This window comes from Sus scrofa, chromosome 2 (assembly GCF_054392235.1).
Source record: "Sus scrofa isolate SSC_HxYL_T2T_F1_AM1 chromosome 2, Sscrofa_HxYL_maternal_Yorkshire_Landrace_v2.0, whole genome shotgun sequence".
Classification (NCBI taxonomy): domain Eukaryota; kingdom Metazoa; phylum Chordata; class Mammalia; order Artiodactyla; family Suidae; genus Sus; species Sus scrofa.
The window spans coordinates 155,236,880-155,256,099 of NC_139384.1; the positions used below are offsets into that span (position 1 = coordinate 155,236,880).

The 19,220-nt window shown below is 37.3% G+C and overlaps 2 protein-coding genes across 17 annotated transcripts in view; one reads left to right on the forward strand and one right to left on the reverse strand.

Moving 5' to 3' along the window:
- LOC146405804 (uncharacterized) overlaps positions 1–19,220 on the forward strand; it is a 54,851-nt gene that overhangs the window by 18,602 nt on the left and 17,029 nt on the right. The window contains exon 2 of one of the 3 annotated variants that reach the window (XM_085014913.1): positions 19,011–19,097. The exons of the other annotated variants lie outside the window; for them this stretch is intronic. Within the exon in view, the coding sequence (XP_084871039.1) occupies positions 19,011–19,097 (87 nt within the window). The remainder of the gene's footprint in view (positions 1–19,010; positions 19,098–19,220) is intronic. 3 annotated transcript variants of the gene reach the window in all.
- Positions 4,239–19,220, reverse strand: part of NR3C1 (nuclear receptor subfamily 3 group C member 1) — a 246,016-nt gene continuing 231,034 nt past the window's right edge. For 13 of the 14 annotated variants that reach the window (XM_005652957.4, XM_005652955.4, XM_021080408.2 and 10 more), the window contains 2 exons: positions 9,238–9,395; positions 4,239–8,397 (listed from right to left, as the gene is read on the reverse strand). In XM_005652957.4, coding sequence (XP_005653014.3) covers positions 8,245–8,397; positions 9,238–9,395 — 311 coding nt within the window. In that variant the 3' untranslated portion in view covers positions 4,239–8,244. 14 annotated transcript variants of the gene reach the window in all.

A 19,220-nucleotide genomic window follows, 5' to 3' on the forward strand; every position in this document is an offset into this window, starting at 1 on the left:
GAACTGAGATTAGTCTCATTATGAGGTTATAACTAAGGTCTTAACAGATATTAAAACTTAATATGTGTGACACACATTCTTTTGCATTTAAAATGAGCAGTCGTGTGTATGCTTTCAGTTTTTATTACCTGTAGTGTTGCACAGGTTTCTGATGCTTGCTGTTTTTGCACATGGTTGTTATCTCTGGGTGAGTACAACATATAACTAATTAAATAGTGGGGGAGAAATCTATTAGTATTAAATGAATAAGCCTTTGTCTTTGCTGTTGAACTTCAACTTGTCCTTTAGCACCCAGTACAAGGAAAACAGCTTCTCATAGGCTTTCCTGAAAAACAGCTGCACCTGCATTTGTTTTCCAAGTACTTTGTCCCAGCCTCTGATACAGTGAACGGCAATTATATGTTTGCCTGTCTGCTGTTAGAAATTTTAAAAAAGATATTATATATATATGTAACATTTGCATATTAAATAGAATTTACATGGCGTGAAATCTTCTCACTTTAAATATACATGTTAATGATTTTTATTAAATTTACTGAGTTTTGCAGCCATCATATATATATAGTCAAGTTTTGGAACACGTCCATCTCCCCGTCAGGTTCCCTCATGCATACTTTCACTTGAGCCCTGATGCCATCGCCAGCCATGAGCAACCACTGATCTGCTCTCTGACTCCATAGATTTGCATCATCAAGTGAAATCGAGTAATATATGGTCTCTTTTTTTTTTTTTTTTTTCAGTTTTTTTTTTTTTTTTTTCTTTTTTTCCACACAGGCAGTATGTGAGAATTCCTGGGCCAGGAATTGAACCTATGCTGCACAGCAGCAACCAGAGCCACAGAGGTGAGAACGCAGGAGCCTCAACCCACTAGGCCGTCAGAGAACTCCCATGTGGGGTCTTTTTTGTATGACTTCTTTGACCTAACAAAAATTGTTTTTTTTTGGTCCTTTTTATAGCCACACCTGTGGCATATGGAAGTTCCCAGGCCAAGGGTCAAATTGGAGCTGCAGCTGCAGCCTATGCCACAGCCATGGCAACACCAGATGCCATGGCAATGCCAGATCCCAAGCAACATCTGCAACCTACGAGCACTACAGCCTGTGGCAATGCCATATCTGTAACCCACTGACCTAGGTCAGGGATGGAACTTGCATCATCGCAGAGACAATGTCAGGTCCTTAACCTGCTGAGCCACAATGGGAACTCCAGCAAAATGTTTTTTTGAGGTTCATTCATATTGTGGCATGCACTGTTATTTTTAATATTTTGTCTTTTTTTGGGGCTACACCTGCAGCATATGGAGGTTCCCAGGCTAGGGTTCCAACCGGAGCTGCAGCTGCTGGCCTATGCCACATCCACAGCAACACGGGATCTGAGCCATGTCTGCAACCTACACCACAGCTCACAGCTATGCCGGATCCTTAACCTACTGAGCCAGGCCAGGGATCGAACCCGCAACCTCATGGTTTCTGGTCGGATTTGTTTCTGCTGCTCCACGACGGGAACTCCCACTGTTATATTTTATTATGTGGTATAGTATGTTATGGGTATACCACATTTTTTGTGTGTTCACTTGTTAATGTTACATATTTATGGTGATGGACATTAGAATTGTCTCCCATTCTTGGCTGTTAGGAAAAATGGTGCTGTGGACATTTGCATGCGAGTCCCTGTGCATCCTTGTTTTTATTCCTCTTGAATAGGTACATAGCAGTGGAATTGATGAGCCATTTGTCTCAGCTTTGATTCCTTGAGGCATGAACATCACCTTGAAGCTTTAGTAATGCCTCAGTGGTCTTTGAATTGGCTCCTCTAGCATGCCTGCCACACAGCGGGTAGCAGTACTGATCAGGAGGTATTGATGATGTAGTTCCATGTTCTGTGAACCTTGGTTGTTTTCTATGCACACTATCCCCTGTCATCCCCACTTGGAAACAAGTTCATTTTTATTCCATTCTTTGTAATGCTAGCAAACAACCCTAGTTGTTTTGGATGACCTAAATTGTTACTTCCAGCACAATACCATGTGTATTCAAAGACAGTACTTGGTAAGACAATGCCACATTAATAATAATAGAAAAGCTTTGGCTTATTTACATTCTGTACATATATCATCCTATTGGATATTTATGGTGAGGGTACAGAAGAATAGTATAAATTGTCTCTTATTCAAGCTGTCTGGATAGAGTGAGGCAAGGTTTTGAGTGTTTGATGCTGTTTACATGAACTCTTTTGTTCTGAGATTAGCGTGTCTGTAACCAAATAAAGTAAAAATTGTTTCCCTACAAAGTATTCATTTTAACTGGGAAACAGAAGCCTGATATAAGAAGAGGAGGTTGGATTCTTTAACCAAAGAAAATGGTATAGAGTTACCAATGTTGTTAACAGCCACTCAATGCCAATTAATAGAGATTAGCTGAAGGTCTGAAAAAACAGTCAGCTGGTATAAGTACCTCTGTGTCTTCAATACTCAAAATCAGGCTCTTACTTTACTTACCAAACTAAATATAAATTTTGACTTGCATCAGTTTTCATTATAAGCAGCTCCCTTCCTCAGTTTCAATGTAGCCTCTATGTCGAAGAAATACATTTGTTGATTTCCTTATGGGCATCAGTGAGACAGGTTCCTTGTATAGCTGACAAACCAAAGGGTAATGTCATCTCCGGGCAGCTGCTTTTCACCATCAACATCCCCAGGGGACAGGACACATGTTTTTAAGAGAAGGGATTATCATTGTTAAATGTCTAAGTCAAAACTGATATGGTAGCAAAAATGATGAGATTAAATGAGACTACCTTAAAAGGCCTGACACATAATGCTCAATATGGGTTCATATAATCCAGTTAGGAGCTTCATATTAACAATTTCTCAGTAGTGCTTAAGAGCATGGACTCTAGAGCCAGATGCCCGTGTTTTCTGTTTTTTTTTTTTTTTTTTTTTTTTAAATCCTACTTAACCACTTCCAAGCTTTGTGAAGCAAGTTAGTCAGTTGTTTAAGCAGTCTCTTTGTATAAATACAATGAGGTTAATAGTAGCACTTCATAGGGCTGCTAAATTTAAATGAGATAATATATTGAAACACGATGCTTGGCTCAGTAAATTAAAACAATAGTTTAATTTAAAAGCAGGAAAGCAATACCACTTCCCTAGGAGTTTGTAGACAAGTGACATTCTCTGACATGTGATAAATGGCCTAATTACAAAGATTTTTCATTGAAACGTCAATAAAATGGCAGCCAGCAGCTATGAATCAGTTACTTTAACTCTGAGCTTGTTCCTTTTTTATAAAATGGAGTTATTATCTTCAACATTTGTTTTTATTTCATTCATCTATTGGGTGAGGAATATAACTGGTATAATGCATGTGAAAGTGTTCTACAAATATAAGATTAATACTTGAAGTATAAAACAATAATGTTCATACATACTGGTGCCGTATCTGGTATTTCTGCATTGTACCTTGAAACACTGGAAAAGGAGGTTTCTTTTATACACTTTTGCAAGGGACTGAGGGTAGCAATAGTATTTTTCTTATTCTGTCTTCATTATTTATCATATGGTATGTACACAGCAAATGCTTGGTGCACATGATGGGTAGGGCAAACGTGGTTTTAAAATCATACTATGCCTTTTTCCTAGTGATGGAGGCCACTCGTGGAGAAAAGAGTATTTATAGGAAGGTTTGTTAGATTATCCAGTGCATGGATATAACCTGAACACAATATGCTTTTGGAACTACTATACTGTAGTTTGTATAGAATAGCTGGTTTCCTTTTTTCCTCCCTTCTGCCTTTATTGCCTGTAGTTTGCAACACTGTTTTACTTACTACATATTTATGCCCTTTTTTTGGGACAGTTGATTTTTAAGTAAGATAAGAATTTTGCCTAGATGACATTTTATTTACATAAATGTCATTTTTCATGATAAAGACTGATATCTGGAGAAGGCTTGGAAACGAGTTCTTCCTTCCCCTGTAAAGCTTTGCAGTAATTGGCACATGACCATTTGAGGCATGGAAGGGATATTTCTGGGGCCTCTGACACTGGGGTTAAGGTCATTCTGAATTTATGCCATACTGGCATGCAAACGTTGCCACGCTGACATTTACTGTCCATGCTAGCTAGCATCTTATGCTTCCTAAAGTGATAACTCCAGGGCTTCAGTAGAAGAAGGGGGAAAAGAACCAGGAAAACCGGAACTGCATGAGTTCTACACAAGCATTTTGGAGTCATACAATGAAAAAGCAGATTTTTTATTATGATGTTTCTCCATATTTGGCATTGCTGTAAATGGCTAACTAACATTTACTGCCAACTCAGTACAAATGTGTGGTTTGGTAATACCAGAACAGCAAATTTAAATGAAAAATAAAAGTTAAACATTTCCACACAAGATTTTACAATCTGACATTTCACTGTGTAGGTAAAAAGACATTGTTTTTCTTTTTTTTTTCTTTTTCCTTTTTTTTTTTTTTTTTTTACTACAGATTATTATTCAGCATGAATAAAAAACTACAACTTTTATTTTTAAACAGGAGTCACTGGTTTTAATTTTTACACATTTTAAAATTACTGTGATAAAAAATAATGAAAAAGCTTCTTAATAATGCCATACACAGTATAATATAGATTTGTCCCCATTATATAGCATTTGTTTAATATACAAAATAGAATATTGACACACTTGAATCTATATGTAGTTAAGCAAGTTATTTGAGGAGGGTATTTTCATACGGCCTTTCATCAGAAAATAAAATCCTTCTTTCAGGCATCTTCTAGAGAGAAGCTAACTAATCCTTTGCCCAACACCTGATCCAGGCTGGGAAATCTTGAAACTTCCATTACCAAGTGGTTAAAGTGTCCTCCTTACACTCTTATTTTCTCTTCCACCTCTCAAACCAGGCACAGAAAAACACATTCGTCTATAGCTACAGTCTTTTGGGTGACCCACCGAGATCAAAATCTCACTAGGGGCTGCCACAGTTCTTGAATTTCGACAGATCAAAGTATAATAATAATGTTCATTCCATGGTGATGTAATTTTAGGATATTTAACAAAGAACTAAAATGATAAGACTTATGGTAATAGGATGTATAGATAGATAAGTAAAATTGGAATTGCCCATTCTTCCATCCCCCAGTTCTGAAGTGAGGCTGGCTTTCCTTTATGTGTATGTCCAGAGCTCATCCTACACAAAATATTAAGCTCTTTATGGACACTAATCATGATGGTTTTTCTTCTGGGGTACCATTTTTGTTTGTTTTTCCAGGAGAAAGCAGGTGCTCTTTTGAAGTTCCCCTCCATAGTTTTAGACAGTTGGGTATGTCCCATAGTAAGGCCTAGGAACACCAAGAGAGTCACTTTTTTCCGCCTCTAGTTATAAATACTTTTTGGGATTTGTTGTGAGTATCTAGGCATGTTACCTCTCACTGAAATTACAACAGACTTCAATAGTTTGGGATGGCAAGATACCGCATACATAGAAAATGAAGCTGCTTTCAAATAGCACCATAGCTTTATCACTTAAGTCCATGATTATATTCAAACATAACTAAGATAACCTCTTTCCCACATATTCCAAAAGGTCACAGCTTTTTTTCCCCATTTTTTTTTCATTTAATGTGCAGCCTCTGCTAGTTTTATGAATGTCAGTTCATTTCCTTTTAACAACAAAGTGCACATACCTTTTATTCACTAAGCTCTATTTTTTGGGGAGCCAAGGTTGTTGGGACTAAAATTAATGTGTGATGTGCTTTCAGGTTTTAACCATATAACATTCTATAAATGAATAGTAATTTATCTTTTCAGAAGCTTTTTTTGAAACTTAACACTGTCATTGAAAATAATATTCAAGCAGTATTTCTTAGGCACCAAAAATTTCACATCCAACTGGGTAACAAACTATCTTAAAATACTTTGAGATCAATTTAAACCCTTACAAAAGGAACAGTCCCTTTTAGAGAGCATTCAAAAAGCAAATGATTACATTTTTTTATTAAATAATTTCCTCAAAATACTGAAAAATAACAACATTCAAAAAGCATTCAAAGAAAACAAAAACATGTTCTTGTTTTAATTGGAAATGGACTCTTGGAGGAAAGAGAGGAATTAGTGTATTATTGGCAACCTATGAGATTCTGCACTATTTACATATTGCTGGTACCTCTATGCATATTATTGCCCAACTTCTAAAGCCTCTATTTTTATTAAACTGTGGAGAGGCTGTATGTGGTGATGCCTGTTAGTGTGCAAGCACCACCTTTCTGTCCCTTGTTCACAGACTTGAGCGTGAGGGGAGGTTTAGGAAACTAAACCCACGTGGACAGACTCACTGTTGGAATGAGGAGGGTGGTCATTCTGGGAGGCAGAGGATTAATTCCTCTGCGATCGATCGGAATGGGATGGAGCCTCAGCAGCCTTCACTGCACACGGGGCCAGTCTCCATCTCCCTCTTCCTCTAGAGCAAACCCATTGGGTTTCTGAGACCACTGTTGCCTGTATGAATGCTCGCACACACTATAAATCATATAGGATATCCATCAACGTCTCTTTGACCCCTACAAAAAATATATAACATGTCATGATAAAACAATCTCATCTAAAAATCATTCTTATTTTACACTATACAAGCTATTTTACAGTCATTTTAATAAATTGCATGTAAAGCTGCAGTAGCCCTTCCCTTCCCAGATTAGTGAATACCAATATGATATATATCTGAAACTAGAACTAAATATAAAAATATATTAGAAGTTTCATATTTTTAATATTAGATTTTCAGTTTTCTATAACACAAATAATTTGGCCACCTTGAATAGAAATCAGATTTCTTGTGGCTTAGTACTTAAGAGTTTTCAGTTTACAGAAAGTTGGCAGAGGTGCACACAGAAAGGGCTACCACAGCTTCTATCTTGTTTAAAATGATAATTCTCAACAGTGAGGAGGAGAAATTCACATGACTTTTGTTAAACGCTATGGCACACGCAGGGACGCGAGGGATGTATGTTCTATGCACGTGGGGTCTGGCACACAGTTCTAAATCAGAGGAATCAGCAGCTGAGCTTTCCTGTGCCCCCAGGAAAGAGAGACCAATTGTGACAAATGGGAATGTGAAAATGGGTGTCTAGCCACTTTTGCCATATGAGAGATTTTTGGGGGTGGGTGGGTAAAATTTAGTGGGAGGAATTACTTGGACTGATTAAAATCTCGCAGCTGTGTTTTAGCTGGTTACCTGGAATCCTAACTTTTAAGAAGTGATAACAAACTACAACAAAAGGTCCTGAAAGACAGTTGACCAACATTCTTGCCATCTAACCACTGCAGAAATAGGGCATTAGGTACAAACAGGGCCTCTTGGTAGTTTTTTTTTTTTTTAATAAGTCGTTTGTAATCATCATCCACGGTTTACCCAGCAGGTCACTGGACTAGGTGCTCTACACCAGTTAGGACGGTTTATTTGCACAATCTATATAATTCTCCACTGAAGCAGATATATACAAAATATGAGCTTTTTTGACAAGAAAACTGGAGATTTGAGTCAATTTTTGTGGTCTTCTGACAGCTAAGTGCCATCAGGTTAGAAGCACCAACCCATTTTCACACAGAAGATTAATGTTTAGAGTTTATTTAGGAAAGCTATGAACTAGCTGCCCATCTTAAACAGCTGTACAATAACTTGGATACAAAAATTATGTAAGAAAAAATGAGCAAGCGTAGTTCACTAAATATAAAGGAAACTGTTAAAACCAGACAGTAATAGCTATAAAAGGCACAACTTCCCTTTTCTGATATACACTTGTAAACGTTTTTCAGGTATCCATGCATAAATCAAAAAATGCTGTCCTAACTATATGGGGGAAAATACACCAACGAAAGTCTAGAAAATTTTGTCCAACCGTGAAAAGTATGAGCAGAAAGTCTGTCACACAAACTTCGGGCACTGGTGGTTTAGGTGCCATCCTTCTCTGACAGTGGAGCTTGCCCCCAAGTTATTATTTCTCATTTTTGGGATTCACCACCTATCACTTTCTCCTTTTCCCATCACTGGAAAGTGATGGCTCAACTGTTCTGTTGCCAAGTCTTGGCCCTCTATAAACCACATGTAGTGCGTATTCAAAACAAAAAACCAGACAAAAACAAAAAGGAAAAAAAATAAGAAAACCGCTACAGGACAGATTGATAGCTTGTACAATAAAAGCTATAAATTCAGCTTTCTTTAAGGCAAACTTTCTTATTAAGGCAGTCACTTTTGATGAAACAGAAGTTTTTTGATATTTCCACTTGAGTATTTTGGTAACTGATTAGTGATGATTTCAGCTAACATCTCTGGGAATTCAATACTCATGTTCTTATCCAAAAATGTCTGGAAGCAATAGTTAAGGAGATTTTCAACCACCTGCAAGAGAAGATACAGTAAGGATTAATCTTAAAAACTTAGCAGTAGGGACATCTCACACTTGGCATCTACTTTTTTTTTTTAATTTCTAACAGAATATACCAATCTCTGCTGGAATTCTCTGGGTAAAAAAAGTTTACTTAAATAAAATAAAGCACTCAGGTATCAAAGACATTTTGAATTTCTTATATGTAGAATTATATGGAATTAAGTATTTCGTGCTGAATTGCAGTTTATAGCATATAAAGGACATACTCAAATTTACTGGATTAATTATACAAAACCAGGGAATCTGAACTTTTAAAAAACAGTGCTGATTAATTCTGTGCTAGGCATCATGATATTAGATGCACATGACTAGATGAAATAATATTTCTTTTTTTTTTTTTTTGTCTTTTTGCTATTTCTTTGGGCCGCTCCAGTGGCATATGGAGGTTCCCAGGCTAGGGGTCGAATCGGAGCTGTAGCCACCGGCCTACACCAGAGCCACAGCAACGCGGGATCCAAGCCGCATCTGCAACCTACACCACAGCTCACGGCAACGCCGGATCGTTAACCCACTGAGCAAGGGCAGGGACCGAACCCGCAACCTCATGGTTCCTAGTCGGATTCGTTAACCACTGTGCCACGACGGGAACTCCTGAAATAATATTTCATAATTGGCCTTAGGAGAAATGTGTGCCAAGTCAACTTCACAGCTTGAACTCAAACCATCACCAAAATCCATAAATGGGGGAAACAAACCCCCAACTATTGGTGTATAATTACATGATACCAATCAGGACACACTTTATGTCTCAGAAAATTCTTCTGACATTCAGGTTTTTGTTTGACACTTACATCATGCATGGAGTCCAAGAGTTTTGTCAGTTGATAAAAGCGTTGCCAGTTCTGACTGGAGTTTCCTTCCCTCTTGACAATGGCTTTTCCTAGCTCTTTGATGTAGGTCATTCTAATTTCATCAAATAGCTCTTGACTCTTCAAACCGTCCTTGGGAACTAAAAGATTAAGATGCAGTCAATTAAAGAATTTTCTTGTGATAATTTCTCATGTAAGCAAGTAGGGCACTTGTTAGTAAAAGCACATTTCATGACTGACATTGTCTATGCTCCTAATGCATTCTTTTAAAATAAAAGCAAAGAATGATGAAACGACAGCCAAGACAGAATATGGGATAATAGAAAACTGGAGAGTGTAACTTATTTCACTTTGTTTCTCATTTTTGAAATGGGGCTGGTAAAAAACCTTCCTCCCTAGCTCAAAAAGGTAGTTTGAAGACCAAAATAATTATCATTCTGCCTTTCAGTTTAATTCTAGTACAGACACAGAAGGCTTCAACAGTATGTCCATCCCGCCAATTACTCTTGGGATATCATGAGATCACCAATTAGGACCTTCACATCAGCATGCAGTACATTAATCAATGTGTTAGCATACTAAGGTGATACAATTCCAATCTAAAAAGAAACGATTTTTTTTAATGTGGCTTATACATATGCCTTACTGGGGAGCAAATACCTGCCTTTCTCAATGTATAGAAATAGAGCAAATGCCGGAGAGTTCCCGTCGTGGCTCGGTGATTAACGAATCCGGCTAGGGACCATGACGTTGCAGGTTCGATCCCTGGCCTTACTCAGTGGGTTAAGGATCTGGCGTTGCTGTGAGCTGTGGTATAGGTTGCAGACGAGTCTTGGATCCTGCGATCCTGCGTTGCTGTGGCTCTGGCATAGGCCAGCGACTACAGCTCCAATTAGACCCCAACCTGGGAACCTCCATATGCCATGGGAGCCAACCTGGAAAAGACAAAAAAAAAAAAAGAGCAAATGCCTCATGAATCATAAAATCGATATAAAATCAATTTTTTTTTTTTTTTTTGCAGTACTCTTCAAAGACTGTGAACGGAGGGTTCATCATGATTTTACTTGGTCTTGCAGAGACTGACTTTTATAGATGCTACACTTACTAGTGTGCTCCTAGGAACCCTGGTTCTTTGTTAATAATTAAGGAAAAAAGGATATGATGGTCAGAAATTAGCAAAACTAAATGTTTATTTAATACAAAGGCAGATTTCTAGATTCCAGGACCTCTCAAAGCTATAATTATGCACTCTTCAGGGAGGGAAACACATGGGTTTCCCAAACTTAAACTTCACTGTTGCTGACATCTTAGAAAATGCTGGACTAGAAGAAAAGCAGTGGGTTTAGGAATTCATTCTTAAGTTGTCCTGTGGACTTGAGTATAACCTCTGTGAACCTGTTTCCTACTCTTTCTCAGTGGATTTTTAACATTTCTTTTTAAAAATTTAGATATAATTAGCATACTATATTCAAGTGCGTAACACAATGATTCAATATTTGTATATATTGCAAAATGATCACCACAGTAAGTCTAACTACTAACATCCCTTACCACAAATTGTGAAAAATATTTTCTTCTTGTGATGAAACCTTTTTAAGACATACGCTCAGCAACCTTCAGACATACAATAGTACTGTTAACCACAGACGCCATGCTGCACATTACATCCCAGAACTTCCTTTACACTTTCCAACCCTCTTCACCTATGCCTCCCCTCCACCAAACACACCCCACCAGCACACACACCTCTGGCATCCACCAATACATAGCAAGGAGCTTTTGTTTTTAGATTACACATAAGTAGGATTGTATGGTATCTGTCTTTCTCTGTCTGACTTATTTTACCTAGCATAATGCCCACCCATGTTGTTCTAAGTGGTGAGATTTTTATTCTTTCTTTGGGGCAGGGTCCTTTCTATTCACATTTTCTTCATCCAGTCCTCCTTTGATGGATACCTAGGTTGTTTCTGTATCTTGGCTATTATAAATAATTCTACAGTGAACATGGTGCATGTATCTGTCTGACTTAATGCTTTTATTTTTTTTGGCTAAATATCCCAAAGTGGAATTGCTGGCTCATACAGTAGTTCTATTTTAAATTTGCCGGAAAACCCTCATACTGTTTTCTCTAGTGGCTACACCAATTTAAATTCCCCGAGGAGTGCACAGAGGTTCCTTTTTCTCCACGCCTTCACCAACACTTTTTTGTGTGTGGCCACACCTGTGGCATGTGGATGTTCCTTGCCTCAGGATTGAACTCTCATCACAGCAGTGACCCAGGCTGCTACAGTGACCACACAAGATACTTAACCCACTGCGCCACAAGGGAATTCTACTGCTTGTTATCTTTGGACATTGTGATAGTAGCCATTCTAATAGATGTAAGGTGATAGCTCAGCATGGTTTTGATTTACATGCATTTCCCTGATGAATAAAGATAGACATACTTGTTGACTAACTGTACGTCTTTGTGAAATACCTATTCAGGTCCTTCCCCATTTTAAAAATCAGGGTATTCATTTTTTTTTTTTTTTTTTTGCTATTGAGTTGTATGAGTTCTTTATAGTTTAGGATATTAACTGCTTATCAGAGACATGATTTACAAATATTTCCTCCCATTTCTTGGGATGACTCATCATTTTGCTGATAAGCTTCCTTTGCTGTGCAGAAACTCTTTAGAATGCTATAGTCTCATTTGTTTATTTTGCTTTTGTTGCTTTTGGTGTCCAAGATCCACAAAAACTTCAAGCTGACATCAAGGAGCTTACTGCCTATGTCTTCTGCCTATGTTTTCTTCCAGGACTTTTATGGTTTCAGGTCTTAGATACTAGTCCAGTTTCATTCTTTAGCAAGATGTCCAGTTATCCCAACATCTTTATTGACGAGATGTCCATTCCCCATTACATATTGTTGGCTCCTTTGTCATTAATTCATTGACTCTATATGAATGGCTTTATTTCTGGGCTCTCATTTATTTTCCATTGCTCTATGTGAATGCTTTTATGCCAGTCCCATACTGTTTTGATAACTAAAGCTTTGTAATATAGTTTGAAAGAAATCAGGAAGTGTGTTCAGCTTTGTTCTTCTTTCTCAAGATTGCTTTGACTTTTTGGGTCTCTTATGCTTCCATACAAATTTGAGATTGTTCTATTTCTGTGACAAATGCCATAAGGTATTTTGATAGGGATTATAATGACCATCTATAGACTACTGTGGATATTATGGACAATATTTTTCCAATCCATAAGCATGGAATGTTCATTTATTTTTTGCATTCTTCAGTTTCTTTCATCCATGTCTTATAGTTTTCAGTGTACAAGTCTTACCTCCTTGGTTAAATTTATTCCTAGGTTTTTTACTCTTTTTGATGCAAATGTAAATGGAATTATCTTCTTATCCTGACTTTCTGCTAGTTTATTCTTGTTGAATAGAAACACAATAGATTTTTGTAAACTAAATTTGTATCCTGCAATTTGGCTGAATTTATTGTAATAAATTGGTAAATAAGTACGGTTTTTATGGCATCTTTAGGGTTTTCTATGTGTAAAATCATGTCATTGGCAAATAGTGAGTTTCTTCTTCCCTTTTGATTTAGGTGCCTTTTACTTCTTTTTCTTGCCTAATAGCTCTGGCTAGGACTTCAACACTAGGTTGACTAGAAGTGGCTAGAGTGGGCATCCTTGTCTTGTTCCTGATTTTAGAGGAAAAGCTTTCAGCTTTGCATTGAGTATAACATTAGCTGTGAGCTTGTCCTATGTGGCCTTTATTTTTTTCATGCACATCATTACCTCTCCTTGCAGTTGGGTGAGAGTTTTTCTCATAAAAATGGATGTTGGAGTTCCTGTCGTGGCCCAGTGGTTTGTGAATCCACCTAGGAACCATGAGGTTGCTGGTTCGATCCCTGGCCTCGCTCGGTGGGTTAAGGATCTGGCGTTGCAGTGAGCTGTGGTGTAGGTTGCAGATGCGGCTCGGATCCCATGTTGCTGTGGCTCTGGTGTAGACTGGCAGTTACAGCTCCGATTCGCCCCCTAGCCTGGGAACCTCCATATGCCACAAGAAGCGGCCCTAGAAAAGGCAAAAAGACAAAAAAAAAAAAAAAAAAAAAGGATGTTGAATTTTGTCAAGTGCTTTTTCTGCATCGATTGCAATGATCATGAATTTTTATGCCTTCATTTTGTTAATATCCTTTATCACTCTCCAAATCATTACATTTTCATTAGGATTAGACCAAAAAATACACATGGAAATGTTTTGATTTCATAAAGCAAACTTGACATTTTTTAAAATGAGTCAATTTTTGCACATTGTATTATAATCTAATTATTACTGATTTTAAAAGTGATTGCTCATTTATATATATATTCCTACTGGTTATCTTCATTCTAAAACTAATTAGAGGAGAAACCCTAGTCATTATTTATATTTAAAAGAATTCCATCCATCTCAAATTATCCTTAATAATCCTTGTAGTTCTATGAATTTTTGCTTTATATAGTTTGGGTTATATATTCAGAATTCTTTTCCTGGTGCATAGACATGCTTTATATAATGAGTACCTTTAAAGAGAGAACTTGGGTGGGGGAGGGGTGCTTAGGGTGCTTAAAGTCTATCTTGATAATAATGAGGCTGCTTCAGCTTTCTTTTGATTAAAGCACTGGTCAGCAGTGGCCCAGGCTTACTCCTATCTGCAGCCTGTTTTTGTAAAAATAATGTTGTATTGGAACACAGCCATGCCTGTTCTCTTTAAGTATTGTTGATGACTGTGTGCCCTTTACAGGAGCAGAGTTGAGTGCTTAAAACATAGAGTGTATGCACAGCAGAAAACATTTACCATCTGGTCCTTTACAGAGGGTTTGCCACCACTGGTTTACAGTACACATAGTATATATATCCTTCTACTTCAGCCGTTCAACATCTTTATTTAGATATATTTCTTAAAAACAGCATAAAGCTGGACTGTTATCCTAATCCAGTCTTGCACTTTTTATATCTTTTTATCTCAGATGCTTAGAACATTTAGCTCATGTATATTTAATGAAATCAGCCATATATTTGAATTTACTTGAATTATCATATAAATTACTGGGCCTGAGATGAAAACAAAGCTGAAACTGCAGCCTATGCCATAGCTGCAGCAACTACAGATCCTTAGTCCACTGCACCTGGCTTCCTCTTATCATGCCTTTGTTGATGCTCCTTGCCCCTCATTTCTTTTGTTCTTTTGAATTATTTTTTCTTAGAGTGTTTTTCCCACCTCTTAGGTTTGGTCTGTACTTTGTATACTCTATTTCTTATCATCATCCTTGAAATTTAAACACTCATTTTTAACTTATCAAACTCTCCTTATTATATATATACAATTATTGTTCTTTTATACGATAAGCATTCATTTAAATGTATCTAAATATTTACCAATTTCTTTGCTTTTTTTCCATTTTTTTGGATTACTCAGGTTTATCTAATTTAATTAGTTTTAAAGACAAATGTTAATTTCTCAAATGAGTAATAAATTCATAATGAAGAATACCTATGACTAAAAAAAAAGCTGAGATTCCTTCAGCCTAAGTACATACATCCTTTAACATTATGTTTCTGAGGATCTATGCTGGCAAATCTTCCATCTTCAAATTCCACTCAAATTTAAAGTGATTATGTGAGATAGCTGGGTTAATATGTACTATGTTTGTGACTTGTTTTCTACTCATTGTCCTTTGTTTTCTTAGTCTTCCCCTCTTTCTACCTTTTCTAGTTTTATTGAGCATTTCTCATGATTATTTTCTCTCCTCCCAGTATTATCAGTTACTACTTTTTTAAAGATTGTTTTTAGTGGCTATCCTAGAGTTGGCAATACACATCTACAGCTAATCTGTATCTCCTTTCAAACAACACTGTACAATTTTATAGGTAGTGCAAGGTACCTCAAAAGAGAGTATTCCCAGTTCCTCACTCCCATCCTTTTCATTTTCATCTACTGTTTCTCTAAAGCTCTTCCTTTCAGCAGGATAATGTGAGAAAAAAGAATGTACACAGGTATGTGTGACTGGGTCACCTTGCTGTGCGGTGTAAAATTGACAGAACACTGTAAATCAGCTATAATGGAAAAAATCAAAATCATTATATATATATATATATATATATAAAAGCTCTCCCTTTATGTAGAGCCATGTTTCTGAACTATGTGATTTTTCCTTTCCTCTGAAGAGTTTATCTTTTAACTTATTTTATGCAAGGCAGGTCTTCCGGTGATGAATTCTCCCATATTTTTTTTTGCCTGAAAAAGCCTTTGTCTTCACTTTTGAAAGTTCATTTCTGTGGACACTGAATCTTACATGGGTGATCTTTTTCTTTCAATGCTAAATATTTCACTCCAATGGCTTCTTGCTTGCATGGTTTCTGATTAAGAACTGTAATTTTTATCCCTGTTCCTTGCTGGATAAGCTGCTTTTTCCTCTGACTTCTTTTAAGCCTTCTTTACTGTCTTTGGTTTTCTGCAGTTTGAGTAAAACATGCCTAGTGTAGATTTTTTTCGTGTTTACCTTTCTCGGTATTTCTGAGCTTCTGGGTCTGTTTATGATGTCTGTCATTAATTTTGGAAACTTGTCAACCAGTATTACTTTAAATATCTCCTCTGTTCCTTTCTTTTATTGTTGATATTCCCAATACTTGTTAAACCTTTTGTAATTGTTCTTGAATATTCTGTTGCTTTTTTTCATTCCTTTTTCTCTTTGCATTTGTGTTTGGGAAGTTTCTATTGACTTACCTTCAAGCTCAATTATTCTTTCCTTGGCTGTGTCTAGTCTACTCATGAGCCCAGTATGCTTTGTTTCTTTTACAATATTTTTAATTTCTATAGCATTTCCTTTTGATTCTTAAGAGTTTTTAACTCTGCTTACTATATCCATGTATTCTTATCTGTTGTTTGCTTTTTCCATTTGCACCTTTAACACAATATAGTTATTTTAAATTCCCTATTTGATGATGACAACATCTGAGCCTGTTTTTGATGCCTGTTTCTCTCTCAAGACTGCAGTTTTTAATTTTTAGTTAAAAGCTGGATATGACATCAGGAGCTGTGCTGTGTTTAATGTTTGCCAAAGTTGTAGGTGTTATGAGGCTTCAGTTTCTTCTAGTTTGCTTGCTCCCCCCCCCCCTCCCCTGGTTGGTTTTGGGTTTCCCTAAGAATTCCTTAAGTAGCTGTGTTCTATTGGTCTCTCAGTTGTAATCCTGGATTATACTGGAGCTCTGTTAATATGGTGTTAAGGTGCTGTGGATGTGGAGCATTTTGGTTAAATCTCTCCCTTTTTTTTCTTTTAGTAGCCTAGGTCCCTGGGCTGTCACCTTCTGAACCTTTTTCCCCCTCCTCCTTCCACTCCCTTACATGAGATGGGACGTTAAAGGGGCTGTAATTATCTCTTTGCCCTTCCCCCAGGTCAGATAACACTCTATAACAGCAGTTTCCTTTATAAGGCAGAAACATGAGGGGATCTTCCTCTGGTGTTCACCATGAGAACTTGGTGGGGCTTCCGGAGGTAAACCCCAGAAAACTGTGGGGGACAACCCAATAAGACGGTGTTTTAACACTCCAGCTATTTCTTATTGCTCTCCAGAAATTCATCAAAATTACTGTTAAGTGTTCCTCTGTTATTGGCTCCAGTAGCTTCTGTTTCCAGAAAGCTGATCTTGGCCATGTGTCTCTGTATTTACCTGTTTCTCTAGATTTTGAGGTGATGGTTTGCCTTGTGACCTCACTTCGTTCATGGATCTAAAAAGTCATTGATTGTCAGTTTGCTTAAAGTCTTATTGTGAGGATGGGAGCTTCCTAGCTCTTTCCTTATGAGAGCTGAAACTAGAAATCCACTCTCATTTTTAAATTTGTTTTCCTTCACTTTTTGAAGGACAGCAATCCACATTCTTAATTTGCCACTGTTCTGGAAGGTTTTCAGCCATTATCTCTGTATAGTGTTTTTCCACCTTTCACTTTGGATCTCTGATGCTTATATTAGACCAAAGCTTTTTGTAACTAGTGTACTAGGAATAAGTTACCAATGTCTTTAAGATAATGATCTGCTGTGCTGGTCACCACTGGTTGCAAGTAGCCTCATTCATTTACCTCACTGTGTTGTGTATGCTGTTTTTTATGTTTGTTGTGAAACAAAGAGAGTAGTGAAGCACTGTTTTAGACCTTCCCCAGTCATGCCTCTTATGCCTTGTTCATTTGCACACATGCATGCGACACACACATATATATACATCTTTAAAACTATTCCAGCTAATTTCTGCAGGTATATATATTTCAGTTTGTTTATTTATTTTTAGGGCCACACCTGTGGCATATGGAAGTTCCTGGGCTAGGGAGTGAATCAGAGCTATAGCTGCCTGTCTATGCCACAGACATAGCAACTCAGGATCCAAGCCGCATCTGTGACCTACACCACATTTCACGGCAATGCTGGATCCTTAACCCATTGAGCAAGGCCAGGGATCGAACCTGCATCCTCATGGATGCTAGTCAGGTTTGTTAACCACTGAGCTACAATGGGAGCTCCCTATCATTTCAGTTTAAATCTTTCTTCAAGTGTGTTTAATCTGCCTTTTAGATTTGTAATTTTTTCCCCAATTTCACCTGTTAACTTATTAAATATGCTAATTTACTAGGCTTTGCAAATAGCCTCCAAGACACTCTGAGTAAAGCTGCAGGTAGTTTTAAATTTTTTTAGTGTAGCATTTTTTTTCCCCCCTTTTAAGGCTGCATCCACAGCATGTGGGAGTTGCCAAGCTAAGGGCTGAACTGGAGGTGCAGCTGCTGCCCTACACCACAGCCATGGTCTGCGATCTACGCTGCAGTTTGGGGCAACACCGGATCCTTAACCTACCAAGTGAGGGTGGGGAGCAAACCCGCACCCTCATGGATTCTAGTCAGATTCTTAACCTGCTGAGCCGCAACGGGAACTCCTAGTATTTTTTCAGTGGAGGTTAGGATATTTATTCCAGTGTTCTATCAGAGTAGAAATCTATACCTAAGGTATTTTCATCCTTGTGATTCTATTTTTTTTTTTTTTTTTTTAGGAACCAGTGATATATATTGGTTCAGTTTACCTCTTCATATAGTCCACAGTGAAGAAAACATATAGCTCAATGAGTGTAGAATGTACACAACTTAAACCAATAAGATATCCTGACACTGACCGGTACCTAGATATTACCAATCAAAATGACTCATGATGAGAAATTTAACTGTTTACCAAACAACATCAGGCTCATGTCTTTAATAATAGTACTGCTGGAGGTCCTTAAGAAATTAGGTTTTTTTAAATGGGTTGTGGAAAATTTTCTTACCGATTGCTGTGTGCTTTGGAAAAGCTTAAATAGATTTAGTCATTTGCAACATCCATAGCTTAAAGTTATTTAGCTATGAAACCACAGTTACTAATGGAATGCATTTTTTTAAAAAAATGCAAAACTACTTATTTATATATCAAAGAGATATTCAGCTATCAACTCAGTATTTTATAAACACGTATCTGATCATTTTTACTGGTGTGACCTTAAAGTTTATAACACCAACTGGTTCACAGACTTTAATGGGTTGCTGGAAACACCACATTTTCTCTAATATAGACAAGATACTTGGTATTTTTCCAAAGTTTTCTAGTATGCCTTTGCTAGCTGAAAGCAGTCTCACTGAAGTCCATATACCAATAACTGCATCTAAACTTTTCGAAGTTGTTGGATAAACTCTTTTTGCTCTTTTCTAGATAGAATACCTCTGGCCCAACAACCCACAGCTCCAGTGCTGCATTAACCACTCCTTTAATAGTCGTCATCCCGCACACCGTTTGCAGGTTATAATCTTTTCCCTCCATAATTTCTTTTGGATCTGGGTAGCACTCCCATAACGAAAATGTCTGACCAAGTTAACAGTGTGTTAGAGAAACAGATCATTTTAGTTAGCTTTCTTTTTCTGT